Here is a 16,138-nt window from a genome sequence, read left to right on the forward strand (position 1 = left end):
GCAACAGTGGTTCGTTGCCCGGTGTGCTTCGCTCCAATAAACACACCAAGGTGGAGAAGTAGACAAAGTTTATTTGAGATCTCAAAGCGGGATGCTTGGAGACAGGCACGTCTCAAATCAAGCACCCAGCTACAAGCAGCTTTTCTTTTTTTATACATAACTTTAGCTAAGCCTCTTCTATCTCCCCTCTCCCCCCACCATTCATTCCCATGTAGCAAATACACTTTGCAATAGCAATTACATTAAGCAGTTAAGTCATACTTGGCGGGAACCAGCCTAGCTCGTTAGTAACTCTTTGAACCGTTATCTTGTTTTATTTCTTTTGATCTGTTATTTTGCCCCTTAGCCAGAGGCATACAGGCCTCATTATTATTTCCTAATACCGGTGTGAGTGGGGTTGCACCTGATAACTAGCTGTTACACATTCCATTCTCTGTTGCTAGCTTGTTAGGTCTATTAAAGTTCAAACATGGGAGCGCTTTGGTTTATTCAGGCCTACTACAGAAAGGCTTCATTGACACTGTGGTTTTCCACCCTCCTGAGTTACCTAGAGTCATGCCTAATGACACCAACAAATACTCCTATTACTAGAAGACTGAACACTTTGTTGCTTCTGTAGGCCAAACTCATTGCACACATCAGGGGCTTCTGGCATCTTTCATTCCCCTTGGCCCCCATAAGTGTGCCATCCTCCCATCCCTATTTTAGGGACTCCCTGCAAACCCCCCCCCCCACTCACTCCCTCATACTAAGTGTCTGTGTCCCCCCTTCCCCAGGCCAGAATCCCTGATTCTTCCTCCCATGTCCTCCCCAATCCCCCTCTTTCCATATATTGTTTCCCCCATTCTCGCATTCCCCCTAAGCCAGGAGAGCTATGTGCCACTGTAACAGGACCAGCCACCTTCTGAGCACCCCGTCAGAGACTGAGGTTGTGCTGCAAGTGTCCTACCTCAGTTTCCTCTCTTGGTTCCCCCATAAACTCAAAGAATTCTCTCTCTGTTCAATAATATTCCTCCTTAGGGTCTGTTTTATTAGCAAAAAGTTCAAAATTAACCCCAAAATATCTTTGTTTCCACCCCCTCCAGTCTTAAACCGCACACAGTCAATTCCCTGACACATTGACCCAAAACTCCCAAGGTCTGCCTTGCAGGAGCCTGTCTCGCTCTTTGTCACGGTTTCCTCTTCCTGTCGTCTCCTCTCCTCTGGCTCTTTCTAGAGCCCTCCACCACGCCCCCTTGAGAGGCTATTAATGAGACACAGGCGGGCTGGACCAGTTCTTTCCTCAAGGGCCCAGTCCACCTTGTGACAGCCGCCCTATTCCTTCTCTCCCCCTCCCCCTTGCTTAAGGCCAATAAAACAGGAATAAAAATGTGGCCGCTTTTGGAGAGGCACTTTCTGTGCCTGCCCCCTGTGGGCAGAGGAGCTGGCTCTCCCCTTTGTAGCCCCATTGTTGGAGGACCTGGTTCTCCCAGCCACAGCCCTGGGGCCAGAGGAGCTCGCTCTTCCCAGGCAGCTGGAGGGTTTGGATCTCACCCCAGAGCTGGAGGGGCTGCTGTTTCCTGCCCCACCCTGAGCCCGGAGGAGGTCGCTCTTCCCAGGCAGCTGGAGGGGTTGGATCTCACCCCAGAGCCGGAGGGGCTGTCGTTCCCCGTCCTGGGGCCAGAGGAGCTCGCTCTTCCTGCCCTGGAGGAGTTCTGTGCCCACACTGATTGGGGGGGGGGCTGCCCCTGCTTGCTCCCCATTGCACCCGCCCGTGCCCTGTTGGCACCATTAGTAATGAAATACTGTTCCCGCTCTCCAGAGGACGAGCCCTCTGCTGTCAAACAAGTCCGTTTTCCCCAGCCAGAGATTTTTTTTAACCCTTTATTTGTCCCCACTCAATGAGCAGTTTACTGACAGTCCCACTGGCTACAGGCAGTGGTTTCCTTTGAGTTCCATTTCCACTGGGCATCTGCAGTCACTGTCTATTCCACTGCGTTTCTGGATTCAGAGCCCATCCCTGTTGCCAGCTGGGTCTTTTGCTCTTCAAACAAGACAAAGAACTTGGAAAAAGCACACAGGCAGAGTTGGATTCCAAATAGCCATGTTTACTAAATACCCACCGACACCCAGGGCCTAACTACACACACTGCTGCACTGATTTCTTGAGGTTTCTAAAACTAGCGCACAGTGAGCGCTACTAGAGAGCTCACAAACTATTTTAAAGAGATACTAACCTACCCTTATACACTACACTATCTTTAATGTGGGCCCTGAATTTGTGGGACAAGCACAGTAAATTACTATACTTGAGAAAGCAAATGCCTACAAATGTTGATATCCGAAGCCTACAACCAGAATGCAGAACTCGGAAGCTGTGAGTCGCTCCGGAAAGTCAGGAGATGGGCATAGATTCATAGGAAGTCAGAATGGACCATTGTGATCAGCTAGTCTGATGTCCTGTATAACACAGGATTTAAGACTCTCCCGAATTAATTCCTGTTTGAACTAGACCCTGTCTTTTCAAAAAACATCCAAACTGAATTGAAAAAAATGCCACTAATGGAAAATCCATGGTAAGTTTTCCCAGCAGTTAATCACCCGCACTGTTAAAAAGTTTTGCCTTATTTCGAGTTTGAATTTATCCACGTTCAACTTCCAGCCATTGGATCTTGTTATATGTTTATCTGCTAGATTGAAGAGCCCATTGTCAAATTTCTGTTCCCTGTGTAGATATTTATAAACTGTGATCAAGCCCCTTAACCTTCTCTTTGTTAATTAAATGTTCCTGCAGTCTTTTACTACAAGGCAGGTTTTCCAAAGCTTTAATCATTCTTGTGGCTCCTCTGAATCCTTTCCAATTTTTCAACACCCTTCCTGAATTGTGGGCACCAGAACTGGCCACAGTAGTCAAGTAGCTGTCGCAGAGCTAGTATAACCTTTCTATTCTTCCTCGACATTCCCATGTTTATTCATCCGAGGATTACATTAGCCCTTTTGGCCATACCGTCATTCTGGGAGCTCATGTTCAGCTGATTATCCACCATAACCCGCAAGTCTTATTCACTGCTTCCCAGGATAGAGACCCCCATTCTGTGTCTATGGCCTGCATTCTTTCTTCCTAATTGTATGAGTTTATATTTGGTTATATTGAAATGCAAATTCTTTACTGACACCCAACTTACTAAATGATCCAGGTCGCTCTGTTAGGGTGATCTGTCCTCTTTGTTATTTACCACATCTCCAATCATCTGCAAACTTTATCAGTGATGAGTTTGTTTTCTTCCAGGTGACTGATAAAATTGTTAAATAGCAATAGGGTCATAAACCAATTCCTGTGGGACCCCGCTGGATACACACCCACTTGATGACGATTCCCTGGTTATAGTTACTGTTTGAGACCCACCAGTTAGCCAGTTTTTAATCTATTTAATTTCTGCCATTTTAATTTGATATTTTAGTTTTTTAACCATAATGTTGTGCAGTACTAGTCAAACACCTTTCAAAATTCTAAGTATGAGCTGCACTATTACCTTTATCAGCCAAACTTGTCATCTCAAAAAAGGTACGAAGTTAATCTTCCAAATATTCATGTTGATTTGCTTTAATGACATTACCTTCCTTTAATTCTTTAGTAATCAAGTCCCATATCAGCCGCTCCATTCTCTTGTCCAGGATCAATGTCATGCTGACAGGCCTATAATTACTCAGGTCACCCTGTTTACCCTTTTTAAAAATTGGCACAACATTTGCTTTCCTCCAGTCTTTTGGAACTTCCTTGGTACTCCCAGATTTTTTGAAAATCAACATTAACTACTCTTCAGCTACTCCTTAGCCAGCTCTTTTAAAACTCTTGGATGCAAGTTCTCTGGATCTGCTGATTTAAAAATGTTTAACATTAGTAGCTGCTGTTTAACATCCTCCAGATATACTAGTGAAATGTTATCATCATATGAGACAATATCATTTAATTTTTTTAACACTCCAATCTTCTCACCAAGTTTCAGTAATAACAAGTAGGTTGATTTTTTTTCTCATTAACAATCAATTCCAAGTTTGTTTTTTACCCAGGCTCTTCGTGTCTCTTGGTGCCTTGAATAATTTTGTTCTCAACATCTTGATCTTTTGGTCTGAGTGCTCATTTGTTTTCTCCTTTTGTTATTAGTTTAATGCCCTCTTGACTACTCTAGCCAGCTTGTCACCTAGCAGGTTGGTTTCCGTTCAACAGATATGGAGGCCATCCAACCTGTACAGCCCTCTCTTCCCTCTAGAAGATGGTCCAATATTTCATAAAACCAAAACCTTCCACTACTTATCTAGCCAGTGGTTTGCTTTCAGAACCTTCTGCCTCCCTTCGCTCCCAGGACAAGAAGCATCTGAGACTATCACTTTCATGGTCCTTTCCATTAGCACCCTTCTGGTTTCTCTGAAGTTGTCTGTAATCGATGAGGTGCCGCATGACACAGTGTTATTAATGTCGATACGGGCCATCACCACTGGATCCTTGCCCACTGACTCCAGAAGCCCTCCCTGATCTCAGAGTGACTCCTCATGTCTGGGCTCCGTCCTGTTGCCTGCCTGTCCCTGGCAGAATGTTCTATCCATTCTTCTTAGCACAGAATCCCCAACAAGGATCGTCTGCCTTCCTTGCATGGATGGAGATCTCTTTGCAAGCATGCTTGATTGTCTTGTGGCAGGCATCCTCAGGTCTCCATTCTGTTTGGTTAACTAGATATTGCAGTTTCCACACTGAGAACATGCAATGGGATACTTCTAGCTGTGTGGAGTTCCTTCTGGTCCTCTTCTCTCTGGTGTTCATGGTTTGCCCATCCTCAAATGCCTCCAGCTGTGGAGAATGTCACCTGGTCCTCCTGCCTCAGTGATTACAAACTGCCATGCCTCCTTCTCTTGTCTCCTCCTCTCTCTGGTTCTGTGGTGACCAGTTCCAGTCTTGAGTCTGGGGTGCTGGTGCTTCCTGAATTTGGTTGTCCAAGAACTCCTCAGCATTTCTGTATCTGTACTTGTCCTGCCAAACCACTAATCTTTCTTCCAGCATAGCCACCAACTTGCACATCATCCAGAGGAAGTTTGATGTGACCTCCTTCAGGAAAGAAAATGTGGCACATCTGTTGCAGGGCACAACCACTGTTCCATTGCTGGCCATGTAAAACTGTACCTAGAAGAAACCTCTCACACTCCCTCCAAAAGTCCCCTGTTTGCCTCTCTAGTTCATCTTAAAAAACACTAGCATTTACATTTTGCAGCAGTTGTATTTGCTTTCTGGGTTTTCAGCATTGCGGCAGGGCCCCTCCTTCCCGCCACCTGGGGCTAAGCTGCCTGGCCCCAGTGTTTGTGTATTGTATTGCATTGCAGCCACAAAACTTCCACCTGCAACTGCACACGTGTAAAAATTAAACCTCCCTGACGCTGCTCACAGGGGGACACCAACTACTGACCCTCCCCTACCGCTGGGAAGGGGGAGCTGCCCTTCTGGCCCTCTCCACCCCTTCCCTTCCCATTACTTTGTCTCCACTCTGCCCCAACCAATGTCTTCCCGCACGGTCTCCAGTCTCTTCCCTACCTGCCCTATATTCATCTGTCTTCCCCTTTACGGTCTCCTATTTCTCACACCTGCAACCCCATATGGAGCTGCAGGAACATGACCCTCTCTGACCCTACGAATCCCCCTCAGCCTCCCTATGACCCCCACACATTTCCATTTATCTTCATAGTTTCCTGTCCAGTCTCCTAACTAGAGTCACAGCCGTGCCTGAGGAGAGCAGGGCTTCAGCCTCATTGAAAACCATAGGAGTTGGTGGCCATCTTTACCAAGGGCAGCCTCACTCTTACTTCCGCATGCCAAAACTGCAGGCGAATGGGGGCCATCTTCAATCAGGGCAGTTTGACTCCAGCCCCCCCCCCCCACCTCTCCAAAGTAATGGGACCTTGTTGAAAAAGGGAACATGTGTGAGTTCTGTGCCAGGAATCATGAGATTCCTGTGAGAACATGGGAAATGTCCAAAAATTTCAGCTAAATATTGTGAGACTCATGATAAAATTACCGGATTTGGGAGCTCTGGGCATCATGGTTTCGCCACCGAAACTGTGTGTTTTTAATGACAGTTTTGAGAAATCTCCCCTTTCCCAGGGCAGTTCCCTGCTCTCTGTGGGGAGGGGGATTTTCCAGCCCTGCCCATGACTGAGCTGGTGGGATTATGGCTGCGGGGAACAGGTCCTGAGTGAGGGACTCTGGCTGTTTCAGGGGCCGGTGACCTTCGAGGAGGTGGCTGTGTATTTCACCAAGGAGGAGTGGGCTCTGCTGGACCCCAGTCAGAGATCCCTCTACAGGGACATCATGCAGGAGAATTATGAGACTGTGACATCTCTGGGTAAGGATTTCTGTCTCCTTGGTTATTAGAAGCTGGGGAGTCTCTGAAGATTCTGGGTTGGCGTCTGCTCAGGGTACTTCCCTGGTCCCTTAGATTTCAGGGGGATTCCCCAGAACCCATGGGGAAGTGTCTGCGTCCTCTATGCCTCCTCCTACGGGAGAGGAGATATTGAGACACAGTAGGGTGCTAATACATCCCCATCCCCATTCCCGGCATGTCCGAGAGAGAGGATGGGTGGTATATTCCTATCTGTGTTTTTAAATATGGGCACACGCTGGTACGCAGAAAGATGTTGTGTGTCCCTCCTTTCCCAGGACTGGCTCTATACCTGGAAAGGGCTCTGGTCTCACCAGGGTTACAAAGGGGTAAGAGGTTGCACAACTGTGCTTTGCCAGAGTCATATAATCCCCTGTGGGTGGAAATCTCTGAATCTCCTGCAGGAAGAACTGCAGGTCTCCCAGGAACCATCTGACCATCCCAAAGGGGCTCCAGGAACATTTTTCCGTCTGTTGAATTTATACAAGGGCACCCACCCAACCCATCTCTGGGTCAGAATAACTGTAAAATTCTTGTCTCATCTGTTTTGTTTTCCTGGAGCAGGTTTTCCCATTGCCAAACCGGATGTGATCTTCCAGCTGGAACAGGGGGAAGAGCCGTGGGTCCTGGATCTCCAGGGCTCTAAGGAAAGAGAGATCCTGAAAAACATCCACACAGGTGAGGAATTGGTTAAATGGATGCAGAAACCACCCGCCATTGATGTCAACAGCTGGGATTCCCACAAAGGCCCCATGAGCTACCCCAGTTCTGCCTCATCTCAACCAGCTCAGGATTCTTCCCACGAGGTGTCATGTGATTCATGGCTTCCTGCCCGCCCTGCCTGACATGTGGAGGCAGAATTGGTTCCCTCCTCTCTTCCAGAGAAAGATTTTGGAGGAGGGGACATTCAGCTCCTGCTTTTTTCAATCTTCCCAACAGTTATTTTGGTTTGTTGACTTTGCACTGTCCTTTCTGAGGTTCCCTTTCATCCCAGATCAAGTTGATATTCATGTCTGAATTTTCCCTCTGTCCCAGGAGGTGATGGGATGGTGACTGAGAAGGAGGAGGAGAATTCTCAGCAGGACGGTCTCGAGCAAGTGGAACTGTATGGGATGCAATCAGGAATTGCTGAAGGGAACAGTCCCTGCTCAGGACTCCAGGAAGCAACCAGCAAGAGTCAGCTCAGGCCAGAGAGGCAGCTAAGAAACCACTGCAGGAAGACGCAGGGTAAATCCACTCACCGTGGAGTTTTGAAAGATCTTCCCAAAGACATGATCCAACCAGGAATCTGCACTAAAGAAAAAACGTATGATTGTGCTGAGTGTGGGAAAAGCTTCAGTTGGAGATCACATCTTATTGTACATCAGAGAAACCACAGAGGGGAGAAACCCTATAATTGCCCCGAGTGTGGGAAAAGCTTCAGTCGGAGCTCTACCCTGATCATACATCAGAGAGTCCACACGGGAGAGAAACCCTACAAGTGTCACGACTGTGGGAAGAGCTTCAAGCGCAGCTCAGAACTTCTTTCACATCGACGAACCCACACGGGAGAGAAACCCCATAACTGCCCTGACTGCAGGAAAACCTTCAGTGATGGCTCAAACCTCATTAAGCATCAGAGAATCCACACGGGACAGAAACTCTATAACTGCCCTGAGTGCTGGAAGAGCTTCAGTCGGCGCTCACACCTTATCACTCATCAGAGAATCCACACGGGAGAGCGGCCCTTCTACTGCCCTGAGTGCGGGAAGGGGTTCCGTCGGAAGGCTCATGTCATTACACACCAGAAAACCCACACTGGAGAGAGACCCTTTAGCTGTCCTGAGTGCGGGAAAAGCTTCATTCAGAGCTCAGACCTCACTATACATAAAAGAATCCACACCGGAGAGACACCTTATCAATGTTCCGTCTGTGGGAAAAGTTTCAAGCAGAGCTCAGAACTTATTTCACATCAGAGAATCCACACAGGCGAGAGACCTTATAACTGCCCCGACTGCAAGAAAAGCTTCAGTAATAGCTCTGACCTTATTGTGCATCGGAGAATCCACACAGGAGAGAAGCCCTATAAATGCGGGAAAAGCTTCAGTCACAGTTCGGCCTTTATTAGACACAGGAGAATCCACACCGGCCTGAGGCCCTATAACTGCCCCGAGTGCAGGAAAAGTTTTGCTCAGAAATGGCACCTTATTAGACACCAGAGAATGCACAATGGAGAGACACCCTATAAATGTTCTGTCTGTGGGAAAAGCTACAAGGCAAAGGTCTCCCTCATGTCCCACCAGAAACTCCACGCAGGATAGAAGGCAGCGGGAGCTCTCCCTGTGAGGTAATGGGTCTGTGCTCCCCTGAAGCAAAGTGTAAACCTGCTGCAGTTGAGGATAGGCTGAGCGGGGGCAGCAGGCAGGAGGATGGTTTGGATTTCAGTGAGGGCAGCTGGTGGGGCCAGAGGAGGGGGAAATGCTGGGCACTGGGGAGATGAGTCATTTCAGGGTCTAGGGGGAGCAGGCGATGGAATTAGTGGGGAGACATTTGTGCAAGTTCCATATGCGCTTTCCAATTCAGCAGGGAGGTAAAAATTCCCTGTTGCCATCCAGTCATCCTTGCAGCTCCTAAGGCCCTTGAGGACAGATGCACGGGGACGTTCTGTAGGGCAGCACCAAGCCGTTGTATGGGGCTGTAGTTATAAGGCAGCCGAGAGCTACTGCTCTGAAGTAACAGGATTTCAGAGCAAGTCTCGATGTATTGAACATCCCTGTAGACGTGCGGGGGGAGATGGGGAGAGAGATGCACTGGACATTGGGGGGAGATTCCCTAGAGAGGTTTGATTGCCCTGTGAGAGCCGGGGACTTGGGACGTAGCACTCCTGGGTCTGGCTCCTGGCTCTGAGAAGAGTGGGGTCAGGTGGCTAGAGCAGGGCAAGGGAAGTGGGAGTTAGGACTTCTCCGTTCAGTAGCCAACCCCCCTTGTGTGACCCCCGTACCAGTCACTTCCCCTCTCTGTGGTGCCCTTCCTCCCGTCTCTGCCCTGGGGATAGTAATAGTCGCCCACCTCCGTGGAGAGTTGTGGGCTGTCACTAATCATCATGTGTTCATCGAGTCTAAGGCCAGAAGGGACCATTGTGTTCCCCTAGCCTGACCTGCATGGCGCAGGCCATAGGCCTTCCGTGAATTAATTCCTGTTTGAACCAGAGCAGATCTTTTTTTAAAAAACATCCAGTCTTGATTTACCAATTGCTACTGATAGAGAATCCACCACAACCTTTGGTAAGTTGTTCCACTGTTGAAAAGTTTGTGCCTTATTTCTAGGCTGAATTTGTCCAGCTTCAAATTCCAGCCATTGGATCTTGTTAGATCTTTGTCTGCTAGGCTGAAGAGCCAATTGTCAAATATTTGTTTCCAAGATATTTACTTAGAGACTGTGATCAAGTCACCTCCTAATCTTTTCTTTGCTAAAGTAAATAGCTCAAGGTCCTGGAGTCTTTCACTATAAGGCATGTTTCCCAAGGCTTTAATCATGCTTGTGGATTCTCTCTGAACCCTCTCAAGTTTATCAACAACCTTCTTGAATTATGGACTCCAGAACTCGACATAATATTCAAGTAGCTGTCACACCATTGCCAAATATGGAGGGTAATAAAACTTCTCTACTACTCAGTATTCCCCTGTTTAGACATCCAAGGAGCACATTCGCCCTTTGGGCCATTGGCAGGTCACATTCAGCTGATTATCTACCATGACCCCAAAGTCTTTTTCGGAATCACTGCTTCCCAGGATACCGTCCCCCATCCCTATAACTGAGGCCTGGATTTTTTGTTCCTAATTATATTAGTTTATATTTGGCCATACTGAAATGCATATGGTTTGCTGGCACCCAACTTTATAACAGTCCCCAATCTGTGTGTCACCTGCAAACTTTATCAGTGATGATTTTATGTTTTCCTCTAGGTTACTGATGAAAATGTTAAAAAGGATACCACAAAAAACTGACCCCTGCAGGACCTCACTAGAAACACCCATTCAATGATGATTCCCAGTTTATAATTATATTTTGTGACCTGTCAGTTAGTCCGTTTTAAATCCATTAATGTGTGCCATGTTGATTTAAACCCATTTAATGTGTGCCATGTATCATTCTAGTTTTTTAATCAAAGTATCATGCAGTGCCAAGTCAAATGTCTTACAGAAGTCTAAGTATATTCAATCAGTACTATTACCTTTATCAACCAGACTTGTAATTTTATTACAAATAAATCAAGTTAGTTTGACAGGATCTGTCTTCCATAAAGCCATGTTAATGAGGATTCATTATATTACCCTCCTTTAATTCTTTATTAATCAAGTCCCGTATCAGCTACTCCATTAATTTCCCCAGGATCTGTAAGGCTGGCAGTCCTACTATTGCCTAAGTATCCCATTAACCTTCCAAGCACAGCATTAGGTTTCTTCCTGTCTTTTGGAACTTCCTCAGTGTTTCAAGAGTTATTTTAAAATCAACATTAATGGTATAGAGAGCTCCTCAGCTAACTCCTTTAAAACTCTTGGATACAAAGTACAGAACAGAAATTATTGAATACGTCTGCTTTTCTGCATTATTATTGATAATTCTGCTATTTCCAACTAGTCAGGAACTAGTACCATTGTTAGGACTCTTAGTTCTTAATATACTTAAAAAAACCTCTTTCTTATTGTCCTTAATTTTTCTGGCCTTGGAGTTCTGCTTGTGTCCTTTTGAGTCCCTTCTCAATTTTCTACAATTTCTAGCTTCTGATTTATGTTCATTATTATTAGCTTTCCATTTGTTAATATACTGTTTTCTTATTTTTATAGCTGTCTTCACTTCTTGAAGCCAAGTTGTTGTGTTTTAACCAATTGTGGAATTTTGGACATCTAGTAAAGTATTCTTATCCCTGGTTACCATTTACATTTTTCTGTTTAAATTCTTTCTTGCAGCTGATTTTCTCATCATTGTTTTCAGCTTTGTGAAATCTGTTCTTTCAAAGCATCAAGTATATACAGTATTGGCTGAGACTTATGATGTTTGCATGTAACAAATGTGATTGAGTTATGATCACTTGTTCCTAAGCTACCACTGATTTTTAGTTCTGTGATCAATTCCTCCTTGTATGTCATGATAGGATCTAATATAGAATTCCCCTGTGCTGGATGCAAAACTTTGAGTTAGGAAGTTGTCATTTATAATATTTAGACACTCCAAGGATGTTTTATTAGTGGCTGCATGAGACCTCCCACATATGTCACTCAGACTGAAGTCTCCCGATCATGTAGCTTTTTTCACTACATATTAAAAGGTAGATACTTAAGGATTCAGTCATCCTGTTGTTCCCTAGTGTGATTTGATGGTCTGTAGCAGACACCAACTAGTACCCCAGCTTGTGGTTTATCTGTTATGATCTTGATCCATAAGCATTCAAGATCATTTTCTTTCTAGTTATCAGTAACTTAGAAACAAGTCATGCTATTTTGACAGAGTGCCACTCCCCCTTCCTTTTGTCCACTTGATCTTTCCTGACTAGGTGATAACCATTGATTTTAGCATTCCGCTCATGTGCATCATCCCATCAGATTTCGCTAATAGCAACAATATCAAGTGTCTCATGACAATAATACAAAATGGGAAATGACTGCCTAGGAAGAAGTATTGCAGAAAGAGAGCTGTGGGTCATAGTGGAGCACAAGCTAAATATGAGTCAACAGTGTAACGCTGTTGCAAAAAAAAAGTGAACATCCTTCTGGGATGTATTAGCAGAAGTATTGTAGGCAAGACACAAGAAGTAATTCTTCCACTCAACTCCGTGCTGATTAGGCCTTGTAACAGGGTGCTGGTGCAAAGGCACCTAATTAGCCCCTGCTAAGCCAGCCTCAAACAGGGGAAATAGATTGGGGCTGGGGAGAAGCCTGGTGCCTGGCCTTTAGAACTGGCTGCACCTGGGGCCTGAGGATTCAAGGGCTATAAAGGCTGGTTGGCAGCCAGAAGAAGGGGGAATGGCCAGGGGAAAGTCAGTCTCCAGGCTGAGGGCAGACTCTGTTTAGGAGAGGAGATTATCAGGCCTGCAAGCTCTGTACATAGCATAACACTGGTGGTGGGAGAATGTTGTGTAAATAAAGCCACGGGTGCTGCATAACTGGAAGCCTCTCTGAGCTTTATTGGGGCAACCAGTGGGCCCCAGGAAGAGGGGCGGGCAGAGGACTTGTCACAGGCCTCCACTGGAGTATTGTGTCCAGTTTTGGGAACCACATTTCAAGAAGGATATGGACATATTGGAGGAAGTCCAGAAAAGAGCAACACAAATTATTAAAAGTCTAGAAAACGTGACCTATGAGGGAAGATTGAAAAAACTGGGTTTGTTTAGTCTGGAGAAGAGAAGACTGAGAGGGGACATAACAGTTTTCAAGTATGTAAAAGGTGGTTACAAGGAGGAGGAGGAAGAAGAAAAAGTTTCTTAACTTTTGAGGTTAGGACAAGAAACAATGGGTTTAAATTGCAGCAAGGAAGGTTTAGGTTGGACATTAGGAAAAACTTCCTAACTGTCAGGGTGGTTAAGCACTGGAATAAATTGCCTAGGGAGGTTGTGGAATCTCCATCACTGGAGATTTTTAAGAGCAGGTTAGACAAACACCTGTCAGGGATGGTCTGGATAATACTTAGTCCAGCCTCGAGTGCAGGGGACTGGACTAGATGGCCTCTCGAAGTCCCTTCCAGTTCTATGATTCTATGAATATTGGCATCTTCAGCTAGAACGTTTCTTTATTATTACTGTATTTTATTATTCTGCCACTGTCTCATTCTTCCCTAGCTCTCTCTTGTCAGGGGAGTGTTTTACTGAGTCAAAGGGTTTTAGCTGGATTCCTTTGTCCCTGATTTCAAGCAGAGACTCAGAACACATTGGGATTATTCCTGAAATGACTGTCCTGGGAGGGAATTCTCCTTGCCTCTGGATGGTGGGGGTGAGGTCTTGTGTTTCTTGACATTTAGATTTTGGTTGAGTCTTTAATTTCACATTGAAGGTTTTTCAATATTGGTTTTTGCTTTTCTGACTAAAAGATTTGTTGCAAACCCTTCGTCTCCCTGAGCATCCTGGGGAATTTCCTCAGTTCTTGAGCTTAGCACAAGGCTGGATACGCAGACACCTCCAGAGAGGGAGCAGCTTGTCTCCTCACCAGCAGCATCTCCAGAGTCTATCCTCTCTTTCAGCTCAGTGAGGAATCCAGTTGCTCTCGGGCAGAATCTTGACATTTCCCCGAGGACACAGAGCATAAGAACATAAGAACATAAGAAAGGCCGTACCGGGTCAGACCAAAGGTCCATCTAGCCCAGTATCTGTCTACCGACAGTGGCCAATGCCAGGTGCCCCTGAGGGAGTGAACCTAACAGGCAATGATCAAATGATCTCTCTCCTGCCATCCATCTCCATCCTCTGACGAACAGAGGCTAGGGACACCATTCTTACCCATCCTGGCTAATAGCCATTTATGGACTTAGCCACCATGAATTTATCCAGTCCCCTTTTAAACATTGTTATAGTCCTAGCCTTCACAACCTCCTCAGGTAAGGAGTTCCACAAGTTGACTGTGCGCTGCGTGAAGAAGAACTTCCTTTTATTTGTTTTAAACCTGCTGCCTATTAATTTCATTTGGTGACCCCTAGTTCTTATATTATGTGAATAAGTAAATAACTTTTCCTTATCCACTTTCTCAACATCACTCATGATTTTATAGACCTCTATCATGTCCCCCCTTAGTCTTCTCTTTTCCAAACTGAAGAGTCCTAGCCTCTTTAATCTTTCCTCATATGGGACCTTCTCTAAACCCCTAATCATTTTAGTTGCTCTTTTCTGAACCTTTTCTAGTGCTAGAATATCTTTTTTGAGGTGAGGAGACCACATCTGTACACAGTATTCGAGATGTGGGCGTACCATGGATTTATATAAGGGCAATAATATATTCTCAGTCTTATTCTCTATCCCCTTTTTAATGATTCCTAACATCCTGTTTGCTTTTTTGACCGCCTCTGCACACTGCGTGGACATCTTCAGAGAACTATCCACGATAACTCCAAGATCTTTTTCCTGACTCGTTGTAGCTAAATTAGCCCCCATCATGTTGTATGTATAGTTGGGGTTATTTTTTCCAATGTGCATTACTTTACATTTATCCACATTAAATTTCATTTGCCATTTTGTTGCCCAATCACTTAGTTTTGTGAGATCTTTTTGAAGTTCTTCACAATCTGCTTTGGTCTTAACTATCTTGAGCAGTTTAGTATCATCTGCAAACTTTGCCACCTCACTGTTTACCCCTTTCTCCAGATCATTTATGAATAAATTGAATAGGATTGGTCCTAGGACTGACCCTTGGGGAACACCACTAGTTACCCCTCTCCATTCTGAGAATTTACCATTAATTCCTACCCTTTGTTCCCTGTCCTTTAACCAGTTCTCAATCCATGAAAGGACCTTTCCTTTATCCCATGACAGCTTAATTTACGTAAGAGCCTTTGGTGAGGGACCTTGTCAAAGGCTTTCTGAAAATCTAAGTACACTATGTCCACCGGATCCCCCTTGTCCACATGTTTGTTGACCCCTTCAAAGAACTCTAATAGATTAGTAAGACACGATTTCCCTTTACAGAAACCATGTTGACTATTGCTCAAGAGTTTATGTTTTTCTATGTGTCTGACAATTTTATTCTTTACTATTGTTTCAACTAATTTGCCCGGTACCGACAAAGGGCTGAAGGGCTCTCAGAGATCCTGGCTGGACTCCATCCCAAGCGTTTGCTTCCCAGCGGGTGTCTGGCTCCTGCTTCTAGTTTTTTGTTGCTTTCTGTGATGCTAACTCTGTGGTGTTGCAATTGTCTGTATTGGGGAAAAGGGGATTTAACCCCTAGGCACATTGCTGCCCTGTTCTCTGTCCCAGATACCAGCTCCATTGATCTATAAATTACATGAGTGGAGTGAGGCAGATACAGGGTAAGTGTTGGGAGCTTGTGGGAGTCTGAGCAGGGTGCAGGGTGATTTGTGGGGAGCAGATTGACCCTGAAGAGTTTAGGAAGATGTGTGGGCTTGGCAGGGAAGATGTAATGGAAGGAAATTGGGGTACAGGGAGGAGGTTTAGGAGGCTTCAGGGGAAGGTGTGTAGGAAGGACAGTGAAGAGGTGCAGGAAGGAGTGTGAGGACTAAGTGGGCAGGGGCATGTAGGGATATAGAGAGGTGAGAGGTAAGAGACTGAAGGGAAAGAGGTGAACATAGGGGGTGGGGCAAGCATGCAGGAGACTAGCTGAGATGGAGAGATGATGATTTGTTGGGGAAGCATCAACATGGTTTTTGTAAAGGGAAATCATGTCTCACCAATCATCTAGAATTCTTTGAGAGGGTCAACAAGCATGTAAACAAGGGTGATCCAGTGCATATAGTGAACTTGGACTTTCAGAAAGCCTATGACAAGGTCCCTCACCAAAGGCTCTTATGCAACACAAGCAGTCATGGGAGAAGAGAGAAGGTCCTCTCATGGGTAGGAACGGACTGTTCAGCTTGGAAAAGAGACAACTAAAGGGGGATATGATAGCGGTCTATGAAATCGTGAAGGGTGTGGAGAAAGTAAGGAAGTGTTATTTACTCCTTCACAAAAAACAGGCATCACCTAATAGGTATGAAATTTAAAAGAAACAAAAAGAACTACTTCTTCACAGAATGCAATCAACCTGTGGGATTCATTG

The 16,138-nt window shown here is 45.4% G+C and overlaps 1 protein-coding gene across 1 annotated transcript; it reads left to right on the plus strand.

Moving 5' to 3' along the window:
• The first annotated feature begins 5,942 nt into the window (after positions 1 to 5,942).
• LOC120394604 (zinc finger protein 436-like) lies at positions 5,943 to 8,704 on the plus strand. Its single transcript, XM_039518831.1, has 4 exons — positions 5,943 to 5,978; positions 6,212 to 6,368; positions 6,969 to 7,024; positions 7,466 to 8,704. Exons 1-4 carry the CDS (start codon positions 5,943 to 5,945, stop codon positions 8,702 to 8,704), a joined length of 1,488 nt encoding a protein of 495 aa, XP_039374765.1.
• Positions 8,705 to 16,138: the final 7,434 nt, after the last annotated feature.

This window comes from Mauremys reevesii, unplaced genomic scaffold (assembly GCF_016161935.1).
Source record: "Mauremys reevesii isolate NIE-2019 unplaced genomic scaffold, ASM1616193v1 Contig7, whole genome shotgun sequence".
NCBI lineage: Eukaryota > Metazoa > Chordata > Testudines > Geoemydidae > Mauremys > Mauremys reevesii.

Bases quoted from the DNA above. Each gene is read 5' to 3' on its own strand.
- LOC120394604 (XM_039518831.1), top strand. From the start codon at position 5,943: ATGTGTGAGTTCTGTGCCAGGAATCATGAGATTCCT. The intron at 5,979-6,211 runs GTGAGAACATGG...TGCGGGGAACAG, and splicing joins CCAGGAATCATGAGATTCCT to GTCCTGAGTGAGGGACTCTG. The intron at 7,025-7,465 runs TGGGTCCTGGAT...GTGACTGAGAAG, and splicing joins TGGAACAGGGGGAAGAGCCG to GAGGAGGAGAATTCTCAGCA.